At 43.7% G+C, this 20,374-nt stretch overlaps 1 protein-coding gene across 2 annotated transcripts in view; it reads right to left on the bottom strand.

Moving 5' to 3' along the window:
- Positions 1–14,424, bottom strand: part of LOC125447136 (guanylyl cyclase C-like) — a 121,308-nt gene extending 106,884 nt beyond the window's left edge. For both annotated transcript variants that reach the window (XM_059640599.1, XM_048521281.2), the window contains exons 1-2: positions 14,145–14,424; positions 195–307 (exon numbers count right to left, since the gene is read on the bottom strand). In XM_059640599.1, coding sequence (XP_059496582.1) covers positions 195–307; positions 14,145–14,352 — 321 coding nt within the window. In that variant the 5' untranslated portion in view covers positions 14,353–14,424. The remainder of the gene's footprint in view (positions 1–194; positions 308–14,144) is intronic.
- Between the last annotated feature and the right edge of the window lie 5,950 nt (positions 14,425–20,374).

Below are 20,374 nucleotides of genomic sequence, written 5' to 3'. Positions count from 1 at the left end.
TTCAAATTCCACCATGGTGGGATCCCTTTCAGTTGCCCAGGTCCTAAATGTTACAGTTACCTCCCTGATCCTCCCCTCCATTTTACCTCTTGCCTCTTGTCAAACACTTTTTAACACCTGCCTCTTTTTTTGTTGCTACAAGCAACATGCTTGTAGCTGAAAATTAACAAGAATTTGATTTACAGTGTACTCACATGTAACTTTTTCAGATTCTCCAAACCTTCACAGGCGCTGCTGCGGCAGCCTTTGATTTGATACAATGATGTGTCAAAGCCATTAAATGTTGCATCCAATGTCACGTTAAAACCTGAAGCATAAACATACTTGTTACTATTTCTTCCAAACTCTCCTTGCTTTGCAATTGGAAACTTCTCCTTTCCAAGTGGATAATAATTTTCTTGGAGAATTCAGACACTGAAAGCCACAAGATTATACAACGATGGATGGTCGTCCATTCAATTGTGCCTATTTTCTATATTTCCCTTCTGCTCTATCTCCCTCTAACACACTCAGTTAAGCAGCTCTCCTAACTCTTGTTCTCTGGCCATTCCTTCTCACCCAGTCCCTGCTAGAATGATGGGACTGTTCTTGAGTCAGGGACCCAAGCCTCTATTTTGCTTGCTCATTTATTATTCTTTCCCAAAGCAAACTAATTCAACAGCTGTACATCTCTATCTGACGGAACGGTAAGACAGGGAACGTAGCTCAACTGTGGCTAAAAAGGGAACTCAGGGATAATGTTAAAGCCAAACAGGAGGCATATAAATTGGCCAGAAAAAACAGCAAACTCAAAGGACTGGGAGAAATTTAAAATTCAGCAGAGGACAAAAGGTTTAATTCGGAACTGAAAATTAGAATATGAAAGTAAGCTTGTGGAAAACAAAACCTGATCGCAAAAGCTTCGATAGATGTGTGAAGAAAAAAAGACTGTTGAAGACATATGTAAGTTCTGAATGTGAGTTTGCTCACTAAGCTGGAAGGTTCGTTTTCAGACGTTTCGTCACCATTCTAGGTAACATCATCAGTGAGTCTCCGACGAAGCGCTGGTGTTATGTCCGGCTTTCTATTTGTCTGGTTAGGTTTCCTCGGGTTGGTGATGTCATTTCCTGCGTTGGTGATGTCCAATGCAGGAAATGACATCACCAACCCAAGGAAACCTAACCAGATAAATAGAAAGCGGGACATACACCAGCGCTTCGTCGGAGGCTCACTGATGATGTTACCTAGAATGGTGACGAAACGTCTGAAAACGAACCTTCCAGCTCAGCGAGCAAACTCACATCTGGAACCTCAACCTGAGCTACAAATCTTCTCAAAACTCGCTAACATATGTAAGTCCCTTGCTGTTAGAATCAGGTGAATTCATAATGGACAACAAAGAGATAGTAGACCAGTTGAACAACTAATTTGGATCTGTCTTCAATAAAAATAACCTTCAGAAAATGCTAGGGACACAGGGTCAAGCATGAAGGAGGATCTGAAGGAAATCCTTATTCGTTAGGAAATGGTAATGGGGAAATTGATGGGATTAAAACCCAATAATGTCCCAAGGGCCTGATGTTCTGCATCCCAGAGTATTAAAGGAAGTAACCCTAGAAATAGCAGAAGTATTGGTGATCATTTTCCAGCATTCTGTAGGCTCTGGAAGAGTTCCAATGGACTACAGGGTAGCTCATGTAACCCTACTCTTTGAACAAGAAAGGAGAGAAAAAGTTGGGAATTATAGGCCAGCTAGCCTGACATCAGTGATGGGGAAAATGCTTAGAGTCAATTATTAAGGGTTTAACACCAGAGCATTTGGAAACTGGTGATAGAATTAGTCCTAATCAGCATGGATTCACCAAAGGGAACTCATGCTTGACAAATCTTCAAAAGTTTTTTGAGGATGTGACCAGTAGAGTGGTCAAGGGTGAATCAGTATATGTTGCGTATCTGAGTTTTCAAAATGCTTTTGACAAGGTTCCACATGAGAGATTAGTAAGGAAAATTAAAGCTCATGGTATCGCAGGTAATGTATTGACTTGGATAGAGAATTGGTTGGCAGAAAGGAAACAGAGAGTTAGAATAAACCGGTCCTTTTCAGAGTGGCAGGTAGTGACTTGTGGGGTGCTGCAGGGTTCAATGCTGGGACCCCAGCTGTCCACAATATGCATTAACCATTTGGTTGAAGGAATTGAATGCAATATGTCCAATTTGTAGATGACACTAGCTGGGTGGCAGTGTGTGCTGTGAGGAGGATGCTAAGAGACTGCAGGTTGACATGGACAGGCTAGCTGAATGGGCAAGTACTTGACAAATGCAATATAATGTTGATAAATTTGAGGTTATTAACTTCAGTCACAAAAACAGAAAGGCAGATTATTATCCGAATTGTGGCAGTTTAGGAAAAGGTGAGTTGCAATGAGACTTGGATCTCAAGGTAGAACAGTCTCTAAAGGCTGGCATGCAGGTGCAGCTGGCAGTGAGGAAAGCTCATGGCATGCTGGCCTTCATAGCAAGAGGATCTGAGTATTGGAGAATGGATGTCTTGCTGCAGTATACAGGGCCTTGGTGAGGCCACACATGAGTATTGTGTGCAGTTTTGGTCTCCTAGTCTGAGGAAGGACATTCTTGCTATCAAGGGAGTCCAGTGACAGTTCACCAGACTGATTCCCGGGATGGCAGGACTGACTTATGAGGAAAATATAGATCAACTGGGCTTGTATTCATTGAAATTTAGAATAATGAGGAGGGGATCTCATAGAAACATATAAAATCCTGTTTGGCCTGGACAGATTAAATGTGGGAAGAATATTCCTGGTTTTGGGGAGGTCCAGAACTAGGGGTTACAGTCTAAGAATAAGGGGTAAGCCATTCAGATCTGAGATGAGGAAGAATTCCTTCACTCAGAGTGTTGTGAACCTGTGGAATTCTCTCCCACAGGAAGCTGTTGAGGCTAGTTCATTAGATATATCCAGGGCGCCGGATGTGGCCCCTGCGGCAAAAAGGATTGAGGATTATGAGAAGGCACGAATGGGATACTGAGATTGCATGATCAGCCATAATCGTTTGAATGGCGGTGCAGGCTCAAAGGGCCAAGTAGCCTAATCCTGCACCTATTTTCTCTCACCTCATACCTTATTCCCATAGCCCCATGTTTACCACGGCCAATCCATCTAACCTACACATCCCTTGACATTATACGCAATTTAGCATGGCCAATCCACTTAATCTGCACATTTTTGGACTGCGGAAACCCATGTAGAGACAGGGAGAACTCGCAAACTCCACACAGACCGCCACCCAAGGGTGGAATCAAAACTGGGTCCCAGACTCCATGAGGCAGCAGTGCTAACCACTGAGCTACTGTGCTGCAGTTGTCCTGTCTCTGGGTTTTCCAAACAGTTATTGAAGTTGGGAGTAATGAACTGCCAATTATCTCAAACGAAGGCTTTCTAATTAAATATTCATGGCAAGGTAGCGAGTTTTGAGAAGATTTGTAGCTCAGGTTGAGGTTCCGGATGTGAGTTTGCTCGCTGAGCTGGAAGGTTCGTTTTCAGAAGTTTCGTCACCAACTTCTGAAAACGAACCTTCCAGCTCAGCGAGCAAACTCACATCCAGAACATTCATGGCAAGGGTTACAAGAGATCATCGCAACTTGGAGATATGATGGCAGGCACTTTGTTGGACTAAGGCAACGTGGGTTAACCTGCTCCATTTTGGATGAAGTATGTTATAGGAAACTACAGTGATCTGCCATGGCAGCCTAAGCCCTCTCGCCCATTAGTGCACAGACATATGAAGAGACCTGGTCATCTTCCCATATGCACTATGTGGGTCTCGGTTCCTTCCTGGTCGATTTAAGTGTCTATCCCCTCTGTGAGGGATGAAGAATAAGGCAGTCGGTGTAACTGGCAGCGGTTGGCCTCCACTTTTGTTCCTCAGCAGATGTGAACAGCATTGCTGTATGGGGTGCTCACATCCATTTTTAAGGCTGACAGCAGAGATATACTGAAGGAAAGTGCCAAATGGGCAAAGTGTCTTTCAAGCTGATGGCAATCAATTGCCATATTTTGAGAGATTTGAACAGCAGCTTCTCAAAGATAAATAACACAGAATGTTGGAGAAACTCAGCCGGTCAAGTAGCATCTGTGGTGACAGAAACAGAGTTAACATGTTGAGTGTGGTATGACTTCAGAAGAAGTTCCAGGTGTCGAGATGAGATCCTTGCTGGGCAGCTGGTGTGTTGCCTATTAAGGAGGATGGTTGCTTGTTAATGAATATTAATTGCAGATCTTACCTCATTAATATGCAGCTTTCTATCAGACCAGCTGTTAAGGCAAACTATATGTCAAGAATTCTCAACATTGAAGTTGGAGTTCAATCTGGGCAAATGCGAGGTGATGCATTTTGGAAGATCAAATTCAAGGGTGAACTATACAGTAAATGGAAAAGTCTTGGGGAAAATTGATGAACAGAGAGATCTGGGTGTTCAGGTCCATTGTTCCCTGAAGGTGACAATGCAGGTCAATAGGGTGGTCAAGAAGGCATATGGCATGCTTTCCTTCATTGGGCAGGGTATTGAGTACAAGCGTTGGCAGGTCATGTTGCAGTTGTATAGGACTTTGGTTCGGCCACATTTGGAGTAGTGTGTACAGTTCTGGTGGCCACATTACCAAAAGGATGTGGATGCTTTGGAGAGGGTGCAGAGGAGGTTCACCAGGATGTTGCCTGGTATGGAGGGTGCTAGCTATGAAGAGAGGTTGAGTAGATTAGGATTATTTTCATTAGAAAGACGGAGATTGAGGGGGGACCTGATTGAAGACTACAAAATCATGAGGGGTATAGACAGGGTGGATAGCAAAAAGCTTTTTCCCAGAGTAGGGGACTCAATTACTAGGGGTCATGAGTTCAAAGTGAGAGGAGGAAAGCTTAAGGGAGATACACGTGGAAAGTTCTTTACACAGAGGGTGGTGGGCACCTGGAACGCGTTGCCAGCGGAGGTGGTAGACGCAGACACGTTAGCATCTTTTAAGATATATTTGGACAGGTACATGGATAGGCAGGGAGCAAATGGACACAGACCGTTAGAAAATAGATGACAGGTTAGACAGAGGATCTTGATCAGTGCAGGCTTGGAGGGCCGAAGGGCCTGTTCCTGTGCTGTAGGTTTCTTTGTTTCTTTGTTTACCTGGTGACTTCAGCTTGCCAATTGCTCCAAAGGAGCTCCATGTCAGACACCAGGCACCAACATCACATGGCAAGAACACAGGCACTGGCCTTATGCACCCCACATCCCATATGGACATTGCCATCTTAGGTAAGCCTCTAAGAATACTTATGGCACATCTCTGATCCACTTGCAGTATGCTTCTACACTTCAGTGCTGAACATCCAGGCAAACGGCAACTATCTTCACAATGCTTTTTTCTCTTTTTCTCTTTAGAATGACGAAGGATGAGAGGTGACTTGATCGAGGTGTACAAAATGAACAGAGGTATAGATAGAGTGGACAGCCAGAGACTCTTTCCTAGGGCGGAGGTAGGTATTATGAGGGGGCATAGTTTTACAATGAGTGAAGGTAGATACAGGGGAGACACCAGAGGCAGGTTCTTTACTCAGACAGAGGTCAGGACATGGAATGCATTGCTGGAGAGGGTAATGGAGTTGGCCGCATTAGGAGCATTTAAGCGGCTATTAGATAGGCATATGGGTGATAGTATAAGGTAGGGGTGGAGGTTAGATAGACCTTAGGATTAGCGTAAAAGTTCGGCACAACATTGTGGGCCGAAGGGCCTGTACTGTGCTGTACTGTTCTATGTTCTATGCTGCAGCAAGGACACTCTGAGCTCAGGAACATGCACCTAGTTCATGGACTTGACCATGCTGCATCTCGGGGCAAAGCACATTCACATATTCAGAGCCTACTTGGGTGCTCATAGCATTTTTTGCTTTCAGCCTTTTTTGGGCCTTACCCCACAGCTCTTAATTGACCATAAAGAGTCAAGACCCACAATACAGTGGATGTGGGAACAGGACCAAATCTCTTCACATAAAGTCATGGAATCATACAGCATGGAAACAGACCCGTCAGTCCAACCGGTCCATGCCACACACAATCCCAAACTAAACTAGTCCCATCTGCCTGCTCCTGGCCCATATCCCTCCAAATGTTTTCTATCCATGCACTTATCCAAATACTTTTCAAAGGTGCAATTGTATCCACATCCACTACTTCCTCAAGAAGTTCATAACACACATGAACCACCGTCTTATATAAAATAAATTGCCTATGTCTTTTTTAAATCTCTCTCCTCCTGCCTTAAAAATGTGTTCCCAGTCTAAAAATCCCCCATCCTAGGGAAAAGATAACTACCATTAACTCTATCTATATCCCTCATGATTTTATAAACTTCTATAAGGTCATCTCTCAATCTCCTATGATCCAGTGAAATAAGTGATAGCCTATCCAGCCTTTCTTTATAAATCAAACCTTCCATACCCAGCAACATTGTGGTAAATTTCTTCTGAACCTTCTCCAACTTAATAATATCCTTTCCATAACTGGATGACCAGAACTGGACACAGTATTCCAGAAGAGGTCTCACCAATGTCTAATATAGCCTCAACATGACTTTCCAACTCCTATCGGCAAAGGACTGAGCAATGAGGCAAACTTATCAAATACCTTTTTAACTGGCCTGTCTACATATGACACAAATTTCAAAAAGTTATGTACTTGAACCCCCACATCCCTCTGTTCTGCAACACTACCCTAGGCCCTACCATTAATTGCACAAGCCCTACCCTTCTTTGTTGTACCAAACTGTAAAACCTCGCATTTATCCAGACTGAACTACATCTGCCATCTTTCAACCCATTGACCCATTTGATCAGGATCCTTTTGTAATTTTAGAAAACCTTCTTCACTGACTACTCTGCCACCAATTTTGGTGTTTCCTGCAAATATACATGTCTCAGTACTAATGGGTGGGGGTGCAGAGGTTTTCATGGTAGATCATTGCTAACATCTGCAGCGTCTAGTAACAGGCCTAATCGCAAATGAGAGATAATAGGAACTGCAGATGCTGGAGAACCCAAGATAACAAGGTGTAGAGCTAGATGAACACAGCAGCCAAGCAGCATCTTAGGAGCAGGAAAGCTGACATTTCGGCCTAGACACTTCATCAGAAAATGAAGCAGGTTATCAGACATTGCCTTTGTCTAACAAGTTGCCTACCATCAAACCCCAACTCTTGATGATCCCTTGTAACTCCTGCCACGGTATTTTTAATAAGAAAACTATGCTTTGAAATAAATGGGCACATCATTACTCCCAGCAGAGGTATCAGGCTCACATTATTACTGTGCCATTTAGTGCAGACGCAGAAACATGAAGCTTGTCATGGTTGTCAGCAGTCCTCTGTCAAAGCAACAGAGAATGTCTTTGGTTGGAGGTCCAGGCACAGTAAATCAAAGGCAGCTTCTGATTCCAGGCCAGAGGCCTGGATGAGGTCAGTCGGGGCAAAGTCAGCTACACCTAAGCAGTGTCAGAATCTGGATCCTATCCTTATAAGGGCTGTGGAGTGAATGTTGGCAGCCTAACACCCATCTTGACTTGACATTATTATGGTCTGTATTTCTCCTGGAATAAGAGAGAGGCAGGTTTTAAGGGAGATGAAAGTGGTTGGCACAGCTGTTAGTATAGGTGTAGGTGGGGTTAAGCAGTACAGAAAACATGCAGGGTTAATGGTGTTCGGGTGAAGAGCATGTTGACAAGACAATAGTGAGAGTAGTAGATTATGACCCTTTGTGGGAGATCAGTATGATATCAGAGTAGAGTGACTGTGAGGTACTGGAGAGAATATGAATTCACTTACACTCATGGAATGCAGGTTCTTCCTATGTTTATGTGCATTCTTCCAGACAGCTGAGACTGCACTGACCCAGGTGGCAACCTGGGACCAGGCAGGCATGATTTGGTATCATGAGCTTTTCTGCTAGTCCTGGGGGAAGTATCCTGTCTCTGCAACACCCTGTGCTTCAAAACCACAAAGGCCCTTTTGCAAAATGAGGTTCAAATTTTGCCTTGCCTGCCACGTCCAGGGCAAATGCCAAGAAACGTGCTGGGCAGCTACAGACTAATAATAGCCTTTGAAGATGGGGCCAGCATCAGGACCAAAAACAAAGTTGCTGGTAAAGCTCAGCAGATCTGGCAGCATCTGTGAAGGAAAAAATAGAGTTAACGTTTCGTGTCCATTGACCGTTCCTCATCAGGGATACTGACCCATTCTAAGCTATCCAAGCAGTGGTGAGTTCTTCTGGTTATGACAAGTGGTAGAATGGGGCTTATAGACAAGAGACAATAGGTGCAGGAGTAGGCCATTCGGCCCTTCAAGCCAGCACCACCATTCATTATGATTGTGGCTGATCATCCACAATCAGTACCCTGTTCCTGCCTTATCCCTATAACCCTTGATTCCACTATCTTTAAGAGCTCTATCCATCTCTTTCTTGAAAGCATCCAGAGACTTGGCCTCCACTGCCTTCTGGGGCAGAGCATTCCATATATCCACCTGGGTGAAGAAGTTTTTCCTCAACTCTGTTCTACCCCTTATTCTTAAACTGTGTCCTCTGGTTTTGGACTCACCCATCAGTGGAAACATGCTTCCTGCCTGCAGACTGTCTAATAACTTAATAATCTTATATGTCCCAATCAGATCCCTTCTCATCCTTCTAAACTCAAATGTACACAAGTCCAGTTGCTCCAATCTTTCAACATATGATAGTCCCGCCATTCTGGGAATTGACCTCGTGAACCTACGCTGCACTCGCTCAATAGCAAGAATGTCCTTCCTCAAATTTGGAGACCAAAACTGTACACAAAACTCCAGGTACGGTCTCACCAGGGCCCTGTACAGTTGCAGAAGGACCTTTTTGCTCCTATACTGAATTCCTCTTGTTATGAAGGCCAGCGTGCCATTAGCTTTCTTCACTGTCTGCTGTACCTGCATGCTTGCTTTCATTGACTGATGTACAAGAACACCTAGATCTTGTTGTACTTCCCCTTTACCTAACTTGACTCCATTGAGATAATAATCTGCCTTCCTGTTCTTGCCACCAAAGTGGATAACCTCACATTTATCCACATTTTAAACTGCATCTGCCATGCATCCGGCCACTCACCTAGCCCGTCCAAGTCACCCTGTATTTTCATAACATTTTCCTCACATTTCACACTGCCACCAACGTTGTGTCATCAGCAAATTTGCTAAATATTACTTTTAATGCCTTCATCTATATCATTAATGTATATTGTAAACAGCTGTGGTCCCAGCACCGAACCTTGCGGTACCCCACTGCTCACTGCCTGCCATTCCTAAAGGGACCCATTTAGCACTACTCTTTGCTTCCTGTCAGCCAGCCAATTTTCAATCCAAGTCAGTATTTTGCCCCCAATACCATGTGCCCTAATTTTGCTCACTAATCTCCTATGTGGGACTTTATCAAAGGCTTTCTGAAAGTCCAGGTACACTACTTCCACTGGCTCTCCCTTGTCCATTATCATAGTTACATCCTCAAAAAATTCCAGAAGATTAGTCAGGCATGATTTCCCCTTCATAAATCCATGCTGACTCTGACATATCCTGTTGCTGCTACGCGAATGAGTTGTAATTTCATCTTTTATAATTGACTCCAGCATCTTTCTCACCACTGACAGACGAGTCGGATGAGAGGGTTAGAGAATGTACTTAATATGGTAAGTTTGGTAAAATGCAAAGGGGAACTCAAGTGGGTTCATAGAGAAAAAGTCTCCATCAATCTAACAATTAGCATAGAGGAACAGCTCACACAAAAGACAACTTCATTGATGAAACATGTAATTGATTATGTGTTTATTTCATTGGAAACCTTTGTGTAGATTTTCTACTGATTTTCTGATCTTTCACTGTGATTTTGACACAGTCCTGCCATTTTGTTCTGACTAAATCCTTGGATTGAGGGTACAATACCTTGCAGGCAAAATATCACAAAATTATTTGTGATTTGATTTGTTTCTTCTGGCCAGGTTATCTATAAATAACTGAATGACAATCAGCAACTTCAAATTGCAATTAATCGACCTTCAAATCAATGGTTGCTGAATGGCAGGCAGTCTAGATCACAAGCTTCCTACTGAACATTTCTTTATCTTCTGTGCTTAGGAGCCTTCTCATACCTTCACCTTACAGCTGCTGTTAAAGTTGTCTGTCATTTTATTTGTCATCTAACTGCGGCCATTTATAGGCTTTGGAAAATGGATACACTAAATGAAGATTATGTCATGGTCACATGACACTGATATCAGGGCAGCAGAGAAGAAATATGAAGGAATAGCAAGAGTGAATGTGACTCTGAAGAAATACTGTACTATTAAACTGTATTAATACCTTTGTGTGAATAGAGCTTACAATACGAGAGAGAGTGACTCTTACTCCATATTAAGAACAGCTACATAGTACAGCAGAGACACCCATGCCAGAGAACTTTGTGTAACAGAGCAAGTTTATTATATGGTTCTTAGAAGCTAAGAAGCCAGCACAAAGCAGTAACAGTTCAACACAGCTACTCATGATACGCTGCATAAAGAACCAAGGAAATAATTTGGCAAAGAATTCTGTCCTGAATTCCCAAAACTTTTTAAGAGTAAAAAGCAAGGTGCTGGTTATACCTTGCCTTGATGCACTATCAAGGACAACAGTGGGTTAGGCCGAGAAAGAAAATTTAATCCTCAGTGTTGAGGCAAACACACTTACCTCCGGAATAACCAGTATATCAGAGGCTACAGAGATGAAGCTAAGAGAAATGCATGCTGCTCAGAAAACAGATGAGGAGGGCATAAAGATCTTTGTCCAAAAGGTCCAGATATTGTCCAACAGATAACGTTCTGAAGATGTAACTTGTACATAAGCAGCATTTAACTGTATCCAACATTTAACACACATAGATGGCCTTCTGGTTTGTGACCACAGTTCGGTGACATTTTAAGTCCACAAGGGAAGAAATCTTAAAAAATAATGGTGGGCATTAAGTAATCACAATATGTAGAGCAACAACTCAGCAATCAGTCTGGTGGCCAAACATTTGAAAGAAATAGAAGACAGAATCTTACCAAGCTCTGTGAGGTGGGCTATGGTGAGATGAGTGGTAGAATTGGGTGAGATATTGGCAATGCACAACTTAATGTCAAGATTATCTCAGCATGTCTTGTTTGCTTTACTCCAGTGGCATGGTGAGATTCTCACTAGGTAGCAATGAGTTCCCAACTGACATGCAACATTGATTGTTAAATGCCTTGTTAACTGTTCAACCTGCCACGGGTTGCGATTTTACAAAATTTTGTCAAGCTATCAGAACAATGCAACATGGAAACCAGAGTGGATTCTTGGTTGGAGAGAGATAATGGGAACTGCAGATGCTGGAGAATCCAAGATAACAAAGTGTGGAGCTGGATGAACACAGCAGGCCAAGCAGCATCTTAGGAGCATAAAAGCTAACGTTTCGGGCCTAGACCCTTCATCAGAAAAGGGGGATGGTAGCACTTCCTGCGGTTGCAGGGGAAAATTCCATCCCCTATTCCCAATTCCTTTGCCTCTGCCGCATGTGCTCCCAGGATGAGGCATTTCACACCCACTCAATCCAGATGTCCTCGTTCTTCAAGGGCCGCAACATCTCCCCCGCAGTGGTCGAGAACGCCCTCGACCGTGTCTCCCACATTTCTCGCACCTCATCCCTCATACCATGCCCCCGCAATAACCGCCCTAAGAGAATCCCCCTCATCCTCACATACCATGCCACCAACCTGTGGATACAACGCTTCATCCTCCGACACTTCTGCCATCTACAATCCGACCCCACCACCAAAAACATTTTTCCCACCCCACTCTTGTCTGCCTTCCAGAGACACCACTCTCTCCGCGAATCCCTTGTCTGCTTCACACTTCCCCCCAACCCCACCACACCCGGCACTTTCCCCTGCAACCGCGGGAAGTGCTACATCTGTGCCCACACCTCCTCCCTCACCCCCATCCCAGGCCCCAAGATGACTTTCCACATCAAGCAGATGTTCACCTGCACATCCGCCAATGTGGTATTCTGCATCCGTTGTACACGGTGTGGCTTCCTCTACATTGGGGAAACCAAGCGGAGGCTTGGGGACCGCTTTGCAGAACACCTATGCTCGGTTCGCAGTAAACAACTGCACCTCCCAGTCGTGAACCATTTCAACTCCTCCTCCCATTCCTTAGGCGACATGTCTGTTCTGGGCCTCCTGCAGTGCCATAAGGATGCCACCCGTAGATTGCAGGAACAGCAACTCATATTCCGCTTGGGAACCCTGCAGCCCAATGGCATCGATGTGGATTTCACCAGCTTCAAAATCTCCCCTCCCCACACTGCATCCCAAAACCAGTCCAGCTCATCCCCGCCTGCCTAACCTGTTCTTCCTCTCACCTATCCCCTCCTCCCAACTCAAGCCGCACCCCCATTTCCTACCTACTAAACTCATCCCGCCCCCTTGACCTGTCCATCCTCCCCGAACTGACCTATCCCCTCCCTACCTCCCCACCCATACTCTCCTCTGCACCTATCTTCTCTTCTATCTATCTTCAGTCTGCCTCCCCCTTTCACCCTATTTATTTCTGAATTCTCTCCCCGCCCCCTTTTCTGATGAAGGGTCCAGGCCCGAAACGTCAGCTTTTGTGCTCCGAAGATGCTGCTTGGCCTGCTGTGTTCATCCAGCCCCACACTTTGTTGTCTTGGATTCTTGGTTGGTTCTTCTTTATTCATTCATTGGATGAGGAGCATCACTGGCCATGCAGCATTTATTGCCCATTCCCAGAAAGCAGTTAAGAGTCAACCACATTGCTGTGTGTCTGGAATCACATGTAGGCCAGACCAGGTAAGGATGGTAGCTTCCTCTCCCTAAAGGACATTAGTGAACTAGATGATTTTTTCGACTATCTGCAATGGATTTACAGTCATCGTTAGATTCTTAATTCCAGATATTTTACTGAATTCAAATTCAACGATCTGCCATGGCAGTATTTGAATCCAGGTCCCTCGAATGGTATCTGGATCTCAGGATTAACATTCCAGTGATGATATGCCATCACCTCCCTTATCTAAACACATTGCTTGAACCAGAAGACCTCCATGTTGCCCACAAACAAACTATAAAGCACAATTCAACAAACACCTTAGCACCATTGCCACTCAGCTCCAGGGCCCTGGGTTCAATTCCAGCCTTTGGCGAGTGTGTGGAGTTTGCATGTTCTTCCTGTGTCTGCGCGGGTTCCCTCCGACTGCTCCAGTTTCCTCCCACAGTGCAAGGATACGCAAGTTAACTGGATTGGCCATGCTAAATTATCCAAAGGGTCCAGGGATGTGCGGATTAGGTGGATTAGCCTGGGAAATGCAGGGTTATGGGGTTAGAGTGGGTCTAGGTGGAATGCTTTTTTGGAGGGTTGTTGCAGACTTGCTGGGCCAAAAGGCCTGCATCCACACTGTAGGGATTTTATAACTTGATTACATGCATTTACTTTTCCATAAGAATGACTAGATTAAGAGGAGATTTTAAGGGAAAATAGAGTGTTCAAACACATTACAACACCAAATACTGGCCAATATTGAACATTAACTAATATATTCAGCACAGAAACAATCCATTGATAGTACTCAATACAAACTTCTCTCCACCATTTTATTCTATTTCTTCCTCCCTTATCGGTTTTCCTTGTTTCTCCTTCTTCAGTAGTTGCCTCAACCACTCTGTGTGGTAACAGATCTGACATCCTAAAGACATTTCTTCTGAATTCATTGTTGGGCTTCTTAGTAACTATTTAATGCTTCTGACCCCTAGTTTTGGTCTCCCCAAACAACGAAACGTTATTTTATCATTCATGCTCCTTCGCAATTTGAAAGACCTTTGTCGGGTCTCTGTTCAGATTTGTCGATTCTGAGGAAAAAGCCCCAGCCCATTTAGTCTTTGCCAATAGTTACAATGTCCTAGTTTTGATGTAATCCTTCGGAATCTTTTCTATTTTGTTCAGAGCCCCTGCAATATTTTTGCAAAATGAGGACCTGCATTGTAACATTGTAAAGACGAAGCAAAACCTGCATCTTACCTTTCTTGTCAAATCTGCTTTGAATGTGTTGAATTCCAAATGTTATAAATGGACGAATGTAATGCAAGGCCCAAGGAGAGTGCGAATCGTTCAATAGGATCACATTAACTGTAAACAAATCTTTGGTGCATTTAGAACAGGAGTTCAAGATTAAATACTCAGGGACTGCAACTATGATCCACAAACAGAAACTTAACGATCGCCTCATTTCCCCGCTGTATTGTTAAAACACTCCGATCGTCCTTCTCTCAAACTTTGAAGAGTACAGAAAGTGCATCCGCGAGGTCCATTAAAATGGCATCCTAAAGCTTTCCTCCTGAGATATTATATCTGGCTGAGTGCGAAGGTCAGCTCATATAAAATGTTGTTTGCTCAGTAGAAGTTCAGTGGTTATAGAACGTTCACCACAGTTTATACAGCATGGGTTCCTTTGAATTAAGAAAACGGAGAGCTCTTTAAAAGGCACTGTACCCGAAGTCTGGTGAAGAATTGGCAACAGAAACACGTTGTGATTGACAAGCGACAATGAATTACCAGTCAGATGCACAAGAGTGTCTCCATTGTTCCCAGCTACCTGGGAGGGATGTAGAGCAGAGGGTTCTAATTGGAAGGCTCTAAGCTGGGCTATCACTTTAGGATGGCACGGTGGCTCAGTGGTTAGCACTGCAGCCTCACAGTACCAGGGATCCAGGTTCGATTCCAGCCTCAGGTAACTGTCTGTGCAGAGTTTACACATTCTCCTCATGTCTGCGTGGGTTTTCTCCGGGTGCTCCGGTTTCCTCCCACAGTCCAAAGATATGCAGGCTCGGTGGATTGGCCATGCCAAATTGACCGTAGTGTTCAGGGGTGTGTGGGTTATAGGGGGATGGGTCTGGTTGGGATGCTCCAAGGGGCGGCGTGGACTTGTTGGGCCGAAGGGCCTGTTTCCACACTGTAGGGAATCTAATTTAAATAAGCAAGTAACCAGGATGTAAAACATGTGTCTAATGGCCAATTCAGAATCTCGTTATAGATTTGATTGTGCAGCTGTGCTTTTCTGTAAGAAATCTGACTGATGTGCAATCCTGGAACATATCTTTAAATAAGCAAAATCTGTACCTAGTTTCCCAGCCATGGTGGTAAGAGTAGCAAGTTTGTGTAAGCAAACATAGAACTATAGCAGACATAACAAAGTGTGGAGCTGGATGAACACAGCAGGCCAAGCAGCATCTTAGGAGCACAGAAGTTGACGTTTCAGGCCTAGACCCTTCATCAGAAAAGGGAGAGGATTCTGAAATAGGGAGAGACGGGGAGTCGGGCTCTCCCTATTTATTTCAGAATCCTCTCCCCATCCCCCTTTTCAGATGAAAGGTCTAGGCCCGAAACGTCAACTTCTGTGCTCCTAAGATGCTGCTTGGCCTGCTGTGTTCATCCAGCTCCACACTTTGTTATCTTTAATCAAGGCTTTGTTGGTTTTTGCAGTTCACTTATTCTCTCTCCAGGTTCCAAGATGTTGGTGCCAGCAAGGTAGGCAGCATTTGGACTCCTGGCCTTGCCTGCTGCAGGCAGCCACTTCCTCCCCTTTCTCGTTACCCTTTCTGTCTTCTTTCTTTTTCTTTTTCTTTCTTCATCTTCTTCCTGTTGGCAGTGGCGGAGAAGGTAACATTGCTGAAGAGAGCAGCTGGAGCAGGTTTCTTGACAAAGTGGCAGCCTGGCCTGATGGCAGACCCAGGGACTCCTGGTTATGGTAGGCGTGGAGAAGGTATTCCAGGTGTCATCAAGGCAGTGGCAACGGAGCCAGAGATTCCTGGTAGTGGGATGCCCAGAGTGGGGACTCCGGGTTATCGGTGCGGCAGCAGTGGCAGTTCCTGGTTGTGGTGGGCCTAGAGCTGGGGTCACCTGGTTATTGGTGAGGTGGTGGCAGTGGCCTTGGTTGCAGGGTGAGTGTGGGTCCAACATCGGCCCCAAATTGATGGCCTGATGGCGAGGTGGAGTCAGAGAAGAAGAGTGGCCTGAAGAGTGGTGACTCTAACACTGGTGGCGGCATGTGTTTCGTCGGTCAACCAGCTCAGGGCTCAGGACTCAGGAGACAAGGTGGTGGCAGTGGAATGAAGATGGACTTGCTTTCAGCTTTATCTTTTTATTCTTTAAAATATTCAAATGGTGCCAATTGTGATGACAGTTGAAATGTTTCATTGCATTTTACCGTGTTGTTCATTGCAGAGTTGAGTGACGACTAATCGTTATTCATCTTGTCGTTAGGCCACAACATTTTCGGGGAACACAAGTTATGAAAAACAGAAAGGAAGCAGGGATGGATATAGAAAAGCAGGAGGAACAGCATAAATATTCTTGAGGGCAAGAGTGTCATGCTTGGAAGAGGGCTGTCAGTGGTGCGTCAGAGGGATTGAGGAACTGATGTGAAAGGAGCAGAGGGAATAGTTTGGAGGACATACAGCAGAAAGAGATGACAAAAGTTAAGTGAGTCAAGGGCCAGATGCGACATTACAGAAGCTGAATGTTGCAGCAAAGAATGTTCTTGAAGATTTTCATCTAGCATTCATTAGGACAAACACAAGAATGCCAAATTTCAAACCACCACAATATAGGAGAAAGGATGCCGATTGGTTGACAAGTTGACTTTGCACTTCAGTGTCCTAATGAATGCAAGATAAAACCTTTTGCCTTCAGTAATATTCAAGTAATATTATTCAGTAATATTCCAGAGCATGATTACACAGTTAATTGTAGGGCCTTGGGGAATGTTGTCGAACAGAGAGATCGAGTGATGTAGGTATATAGTTCCTTGAAAGTGGCATCACAAGTGGACAGGGTGGTGAAGAAGGCATTTAGCACACTTGCTTTTATCGGTCACAGCAATGAGTACAGGAGTCTATTGTACAGATCCTTATCGCAGAGCTTGCTAAAGTCCATGTAATCAACATGTACTGCTGTGCCTTCATCTGTCTTCTTGGTCACCTCTTCAAAAAATTCAATCAAATTTATGAGATACAATTTCCTATGCAAAGAGACACGCTGACTATCCCCAAACAGTCCTTGCCTTTCCAAATGCATAAAGATCCTGTCTCTCAGAATCCCTTCCAACAAGTTAATCATCACTGATAATAGGCTCACCGATGTGTAGTTCTCTTGCAGCCTTCCTCAAATAATGGCACGATATTAGCCAAACTACAGTCTTCCGGCACCTCATCTATGGCTGTTGACGATACAAATATCTCTGTTAGGAGTCCCATAATTTCTTCCCTAGCTTCCCACAATATCCTGGGATACACTTGATCATGTCCCAGGAATTTATCTATCTTTATACAATTTAAGACATCCAGCACCTCCTCTTCTGCAATGTGGACTCTTTGCAAGACATCACTATTTATTTCCCTGAGTTTCCTAGCTTTCATGTCTTTCGCCACAAATACGGATGCGAAATATTTGTTTAGGATTTTGCCCATCTAGTGTGGTTCCACACATAGACGGTCTCCTTGATCTTTAAGGGGATCTATTCTCTCCCTAGATACTCCTTTGCCCTTGATATACTTGATATACTACAATTCTTTGAATCAGCAAAAAGACAGAGAAATGGAGTTGAGACAAAACCCATTCTGCCGACAGAGAAAAATCTCGACATTCACGGAAATTTTGGTTATGAGATTTAAACCAGTACAGCACCAGTTCAGCATCTGCAATTCTACCATCTCTGAAACAATTTTAACCTCACAATCTTATGATGCTGCTTGGCCTGCTGTGCTCATCGTGCTCCACAACTTGTTACCTCAGATTCTCCAGCATTTGCAGGTCCTACTATCCTAGCACGTTCATGGCTTTAGTTTTATTATACCAATAATGTTCTTATTATAGTTGCAAAATTATCTTACGTTGATCTGATTCTATGTATCCTGCAATTTTTACACAAGAATGCCTCTGTAAATTTGCTTATTCTATTTGATGTTTGTACTGCATTATCTTTTTAGTGTTTCCATGTTACTGGAAAGTGAAGACTTGAGTTCTGAATCATTTCAATAAAATGCAAAATATTTAAAAAATGAAAGAGGGAAATGGACAAGTTCCTAGTTAATGCTTTAAGGCAAGAATTAAAATCTGTTGTTACATATGTAATTATGGGAATAAAAATAATAAATGCTAGAAACAGTCAGCAATACTCAGGATGTTGCTGGGATTGGAGGGTCTACGCTATAGTGAGAGGCCGAATAGGCTGGGCTATTTTCTCTGGAGTGTTGGAGGCCGATGAGTGACCTTGTGGAGGTTTATAGAATGACGAGGGGCATGGATATGGTGAATAGTCAAAGTATTTTCCCCATGGTAGAAGAGTCCAGAACTAGAGGGCATAGGTTAAGGTGAGAGGGTATAAAGATTTAAAAGGGACCTAGGGGGCAACTTTCTCATGCACAGGATGGTTTGTGTATAGAATGAGCTGCCGGAGGAAGTGGTGTGCCTTACAACATTTAAAAGGCAACTGAATGGGTACATGAATAGGAAAGGTTTAGAAGGATATGGGCCAAATGCTAGCAAATGGGACTAGATTAATTTAGGAAATCTGGTCAGCATGGACGGGTTAGACCAAAGAGTCTGTTTCAGAGCTGTACAGCTCCATGACTATAAATGTGGAGACAGGAATGTAGTTAATGAGCAGGACTTTTAGTGTGGCAAGGTTTCCCTTCTCACTACCAAAAAAGATGGCAGGGAATGCAACCCCAAAGCCATTCAATGCTCCATGGAGGCGCAGCAATACCACCAGGAATGCTGCCACTCATGGGGAAGGAAGGAGCCTTCTAGCCTACTGAAGGCAGGCCCATTGTTAATCAATTAAAAATCAAATTGCCACTGATAAAGGGAAATCCCCTTGCAGAGCTGTAAATGCAATGTTCCCTGCCTGCAGAGAAAAAACACACTTCCACCCAACTCTAGGCTGCGACTGGGAGGCTTCTTACTACATTCAGACAATGTCCTTTCCACTCAACAAGGGGCTAATCCTGGTAAAAAGGCCCTCTCCACTCAACAAGGGGCTAATCCTAGTAAAAAGGCCTTTGCAGAATTGAATTGCCTGCTTTCTTACCCAGCATTAGTAAAATTCCCCGCAACACTCTTCATAATTTGAATGCCTCTATCTCCACCTTGTTTGCACAGGCAAATCAATTCCCTTTCATCAGAACTGTAAGAAGTAAAGAGTTAACAGTTTTGTTTTATGTCTCTCAGCCAATATGCAGTATACTTTAACAGACATGCTCATTCTATCATCACCCTATCATTAAATGTGACCTGAGATTATAAAGGTCTCAGATTCCATGTTAATTGGAGCCACTTGGCATGATATTTTGGTGAAAATGCAATATTACTTACAATCAAACAGTTTAGTATTAGCCCAGATGTGGAAGTGCCTGTGACTGTAATGTATCTATGGATCAGAAACTCTGTTGACTCTTACAGTACCATGTAACCTAAATCTAGTTGTTAGGATATAGGATCTATTGATTTATTTATTTATTATTGTCACATATACAGAGAGACAGGGAAAAGGGTAATTTTGCATGCTATATAGGCAGATTGTACCATACAAAGTGCATCAGGGTAGCAGAACAGAATGCAGAATACAGTGTTACGTCTGCTAAGAAGGTGTGGAGATGAAGGTATCAGAATTAAAATTTGACAGGTCCGTTCAAAAGTCTGATAACAGTGGGGGAGAAGCTGTTCTTAAATCTATTGGTATACACACTGATGCAGCAGGTAATCAGGAAGGCTGATCGAATGTTGGCCTTTATTTCAAGGGAGTTGGAGTTTTGAAGTAGGGAAGCTACTGGGTAGTTCAGAGAAGATTCACCAGGATGATCCCTAGCATGGAGAGACTGTCTTTTCAGCAAACAGGTTGGGACTCTACTTATTGGAGTTGAAATGAATGAGAAGTGATCTCAATGAAACATAGAGAATTCTTAAGGGCCCTGACAGGGTAACTCTGAAGACAATGTTTCCCCTCATTGGAGAGTTTGGGACTAGGGGACATAATCTCAGAATAAAGGTGTGCTAATTTAAGAATAAGATAAGGAATTTGTTCTGTGAAGGTTGAGGCATTTTGGAACCACTTGACACAGAGAGCTGTGGGGACAGTGTACTTGTGTATAGTGAAGACTAAGACAGACACATTCGTGATCAATGTGGGAATCAAGGGTTATGGGGAAAGGGCAGGAAAGTGGATATGATGAATGTCAGAACTGCCATAATAA

This window comes from Stegostoma tigrinum, chromosome 38 (genome assembly GCF_030684315.1).
Source record: "Stegostoma tigrinum isolate sSteTig4 chromosome 38, sSteTig4.hap1, whole genome shotgun sequence".
Classification (NCBI taxonomy): Eukaryota; Metazoa; Chordata; class Chondrichthyes; order Orectolobiformes; family Stegostomatidae; genus Stegostoma; species Stegostoma tigrinum.
The sequence above is the reverse complement of the archived record's forward strand: the minus strand, read 5'-3'. Positions and strand labels throughout refer to the sequence as shown.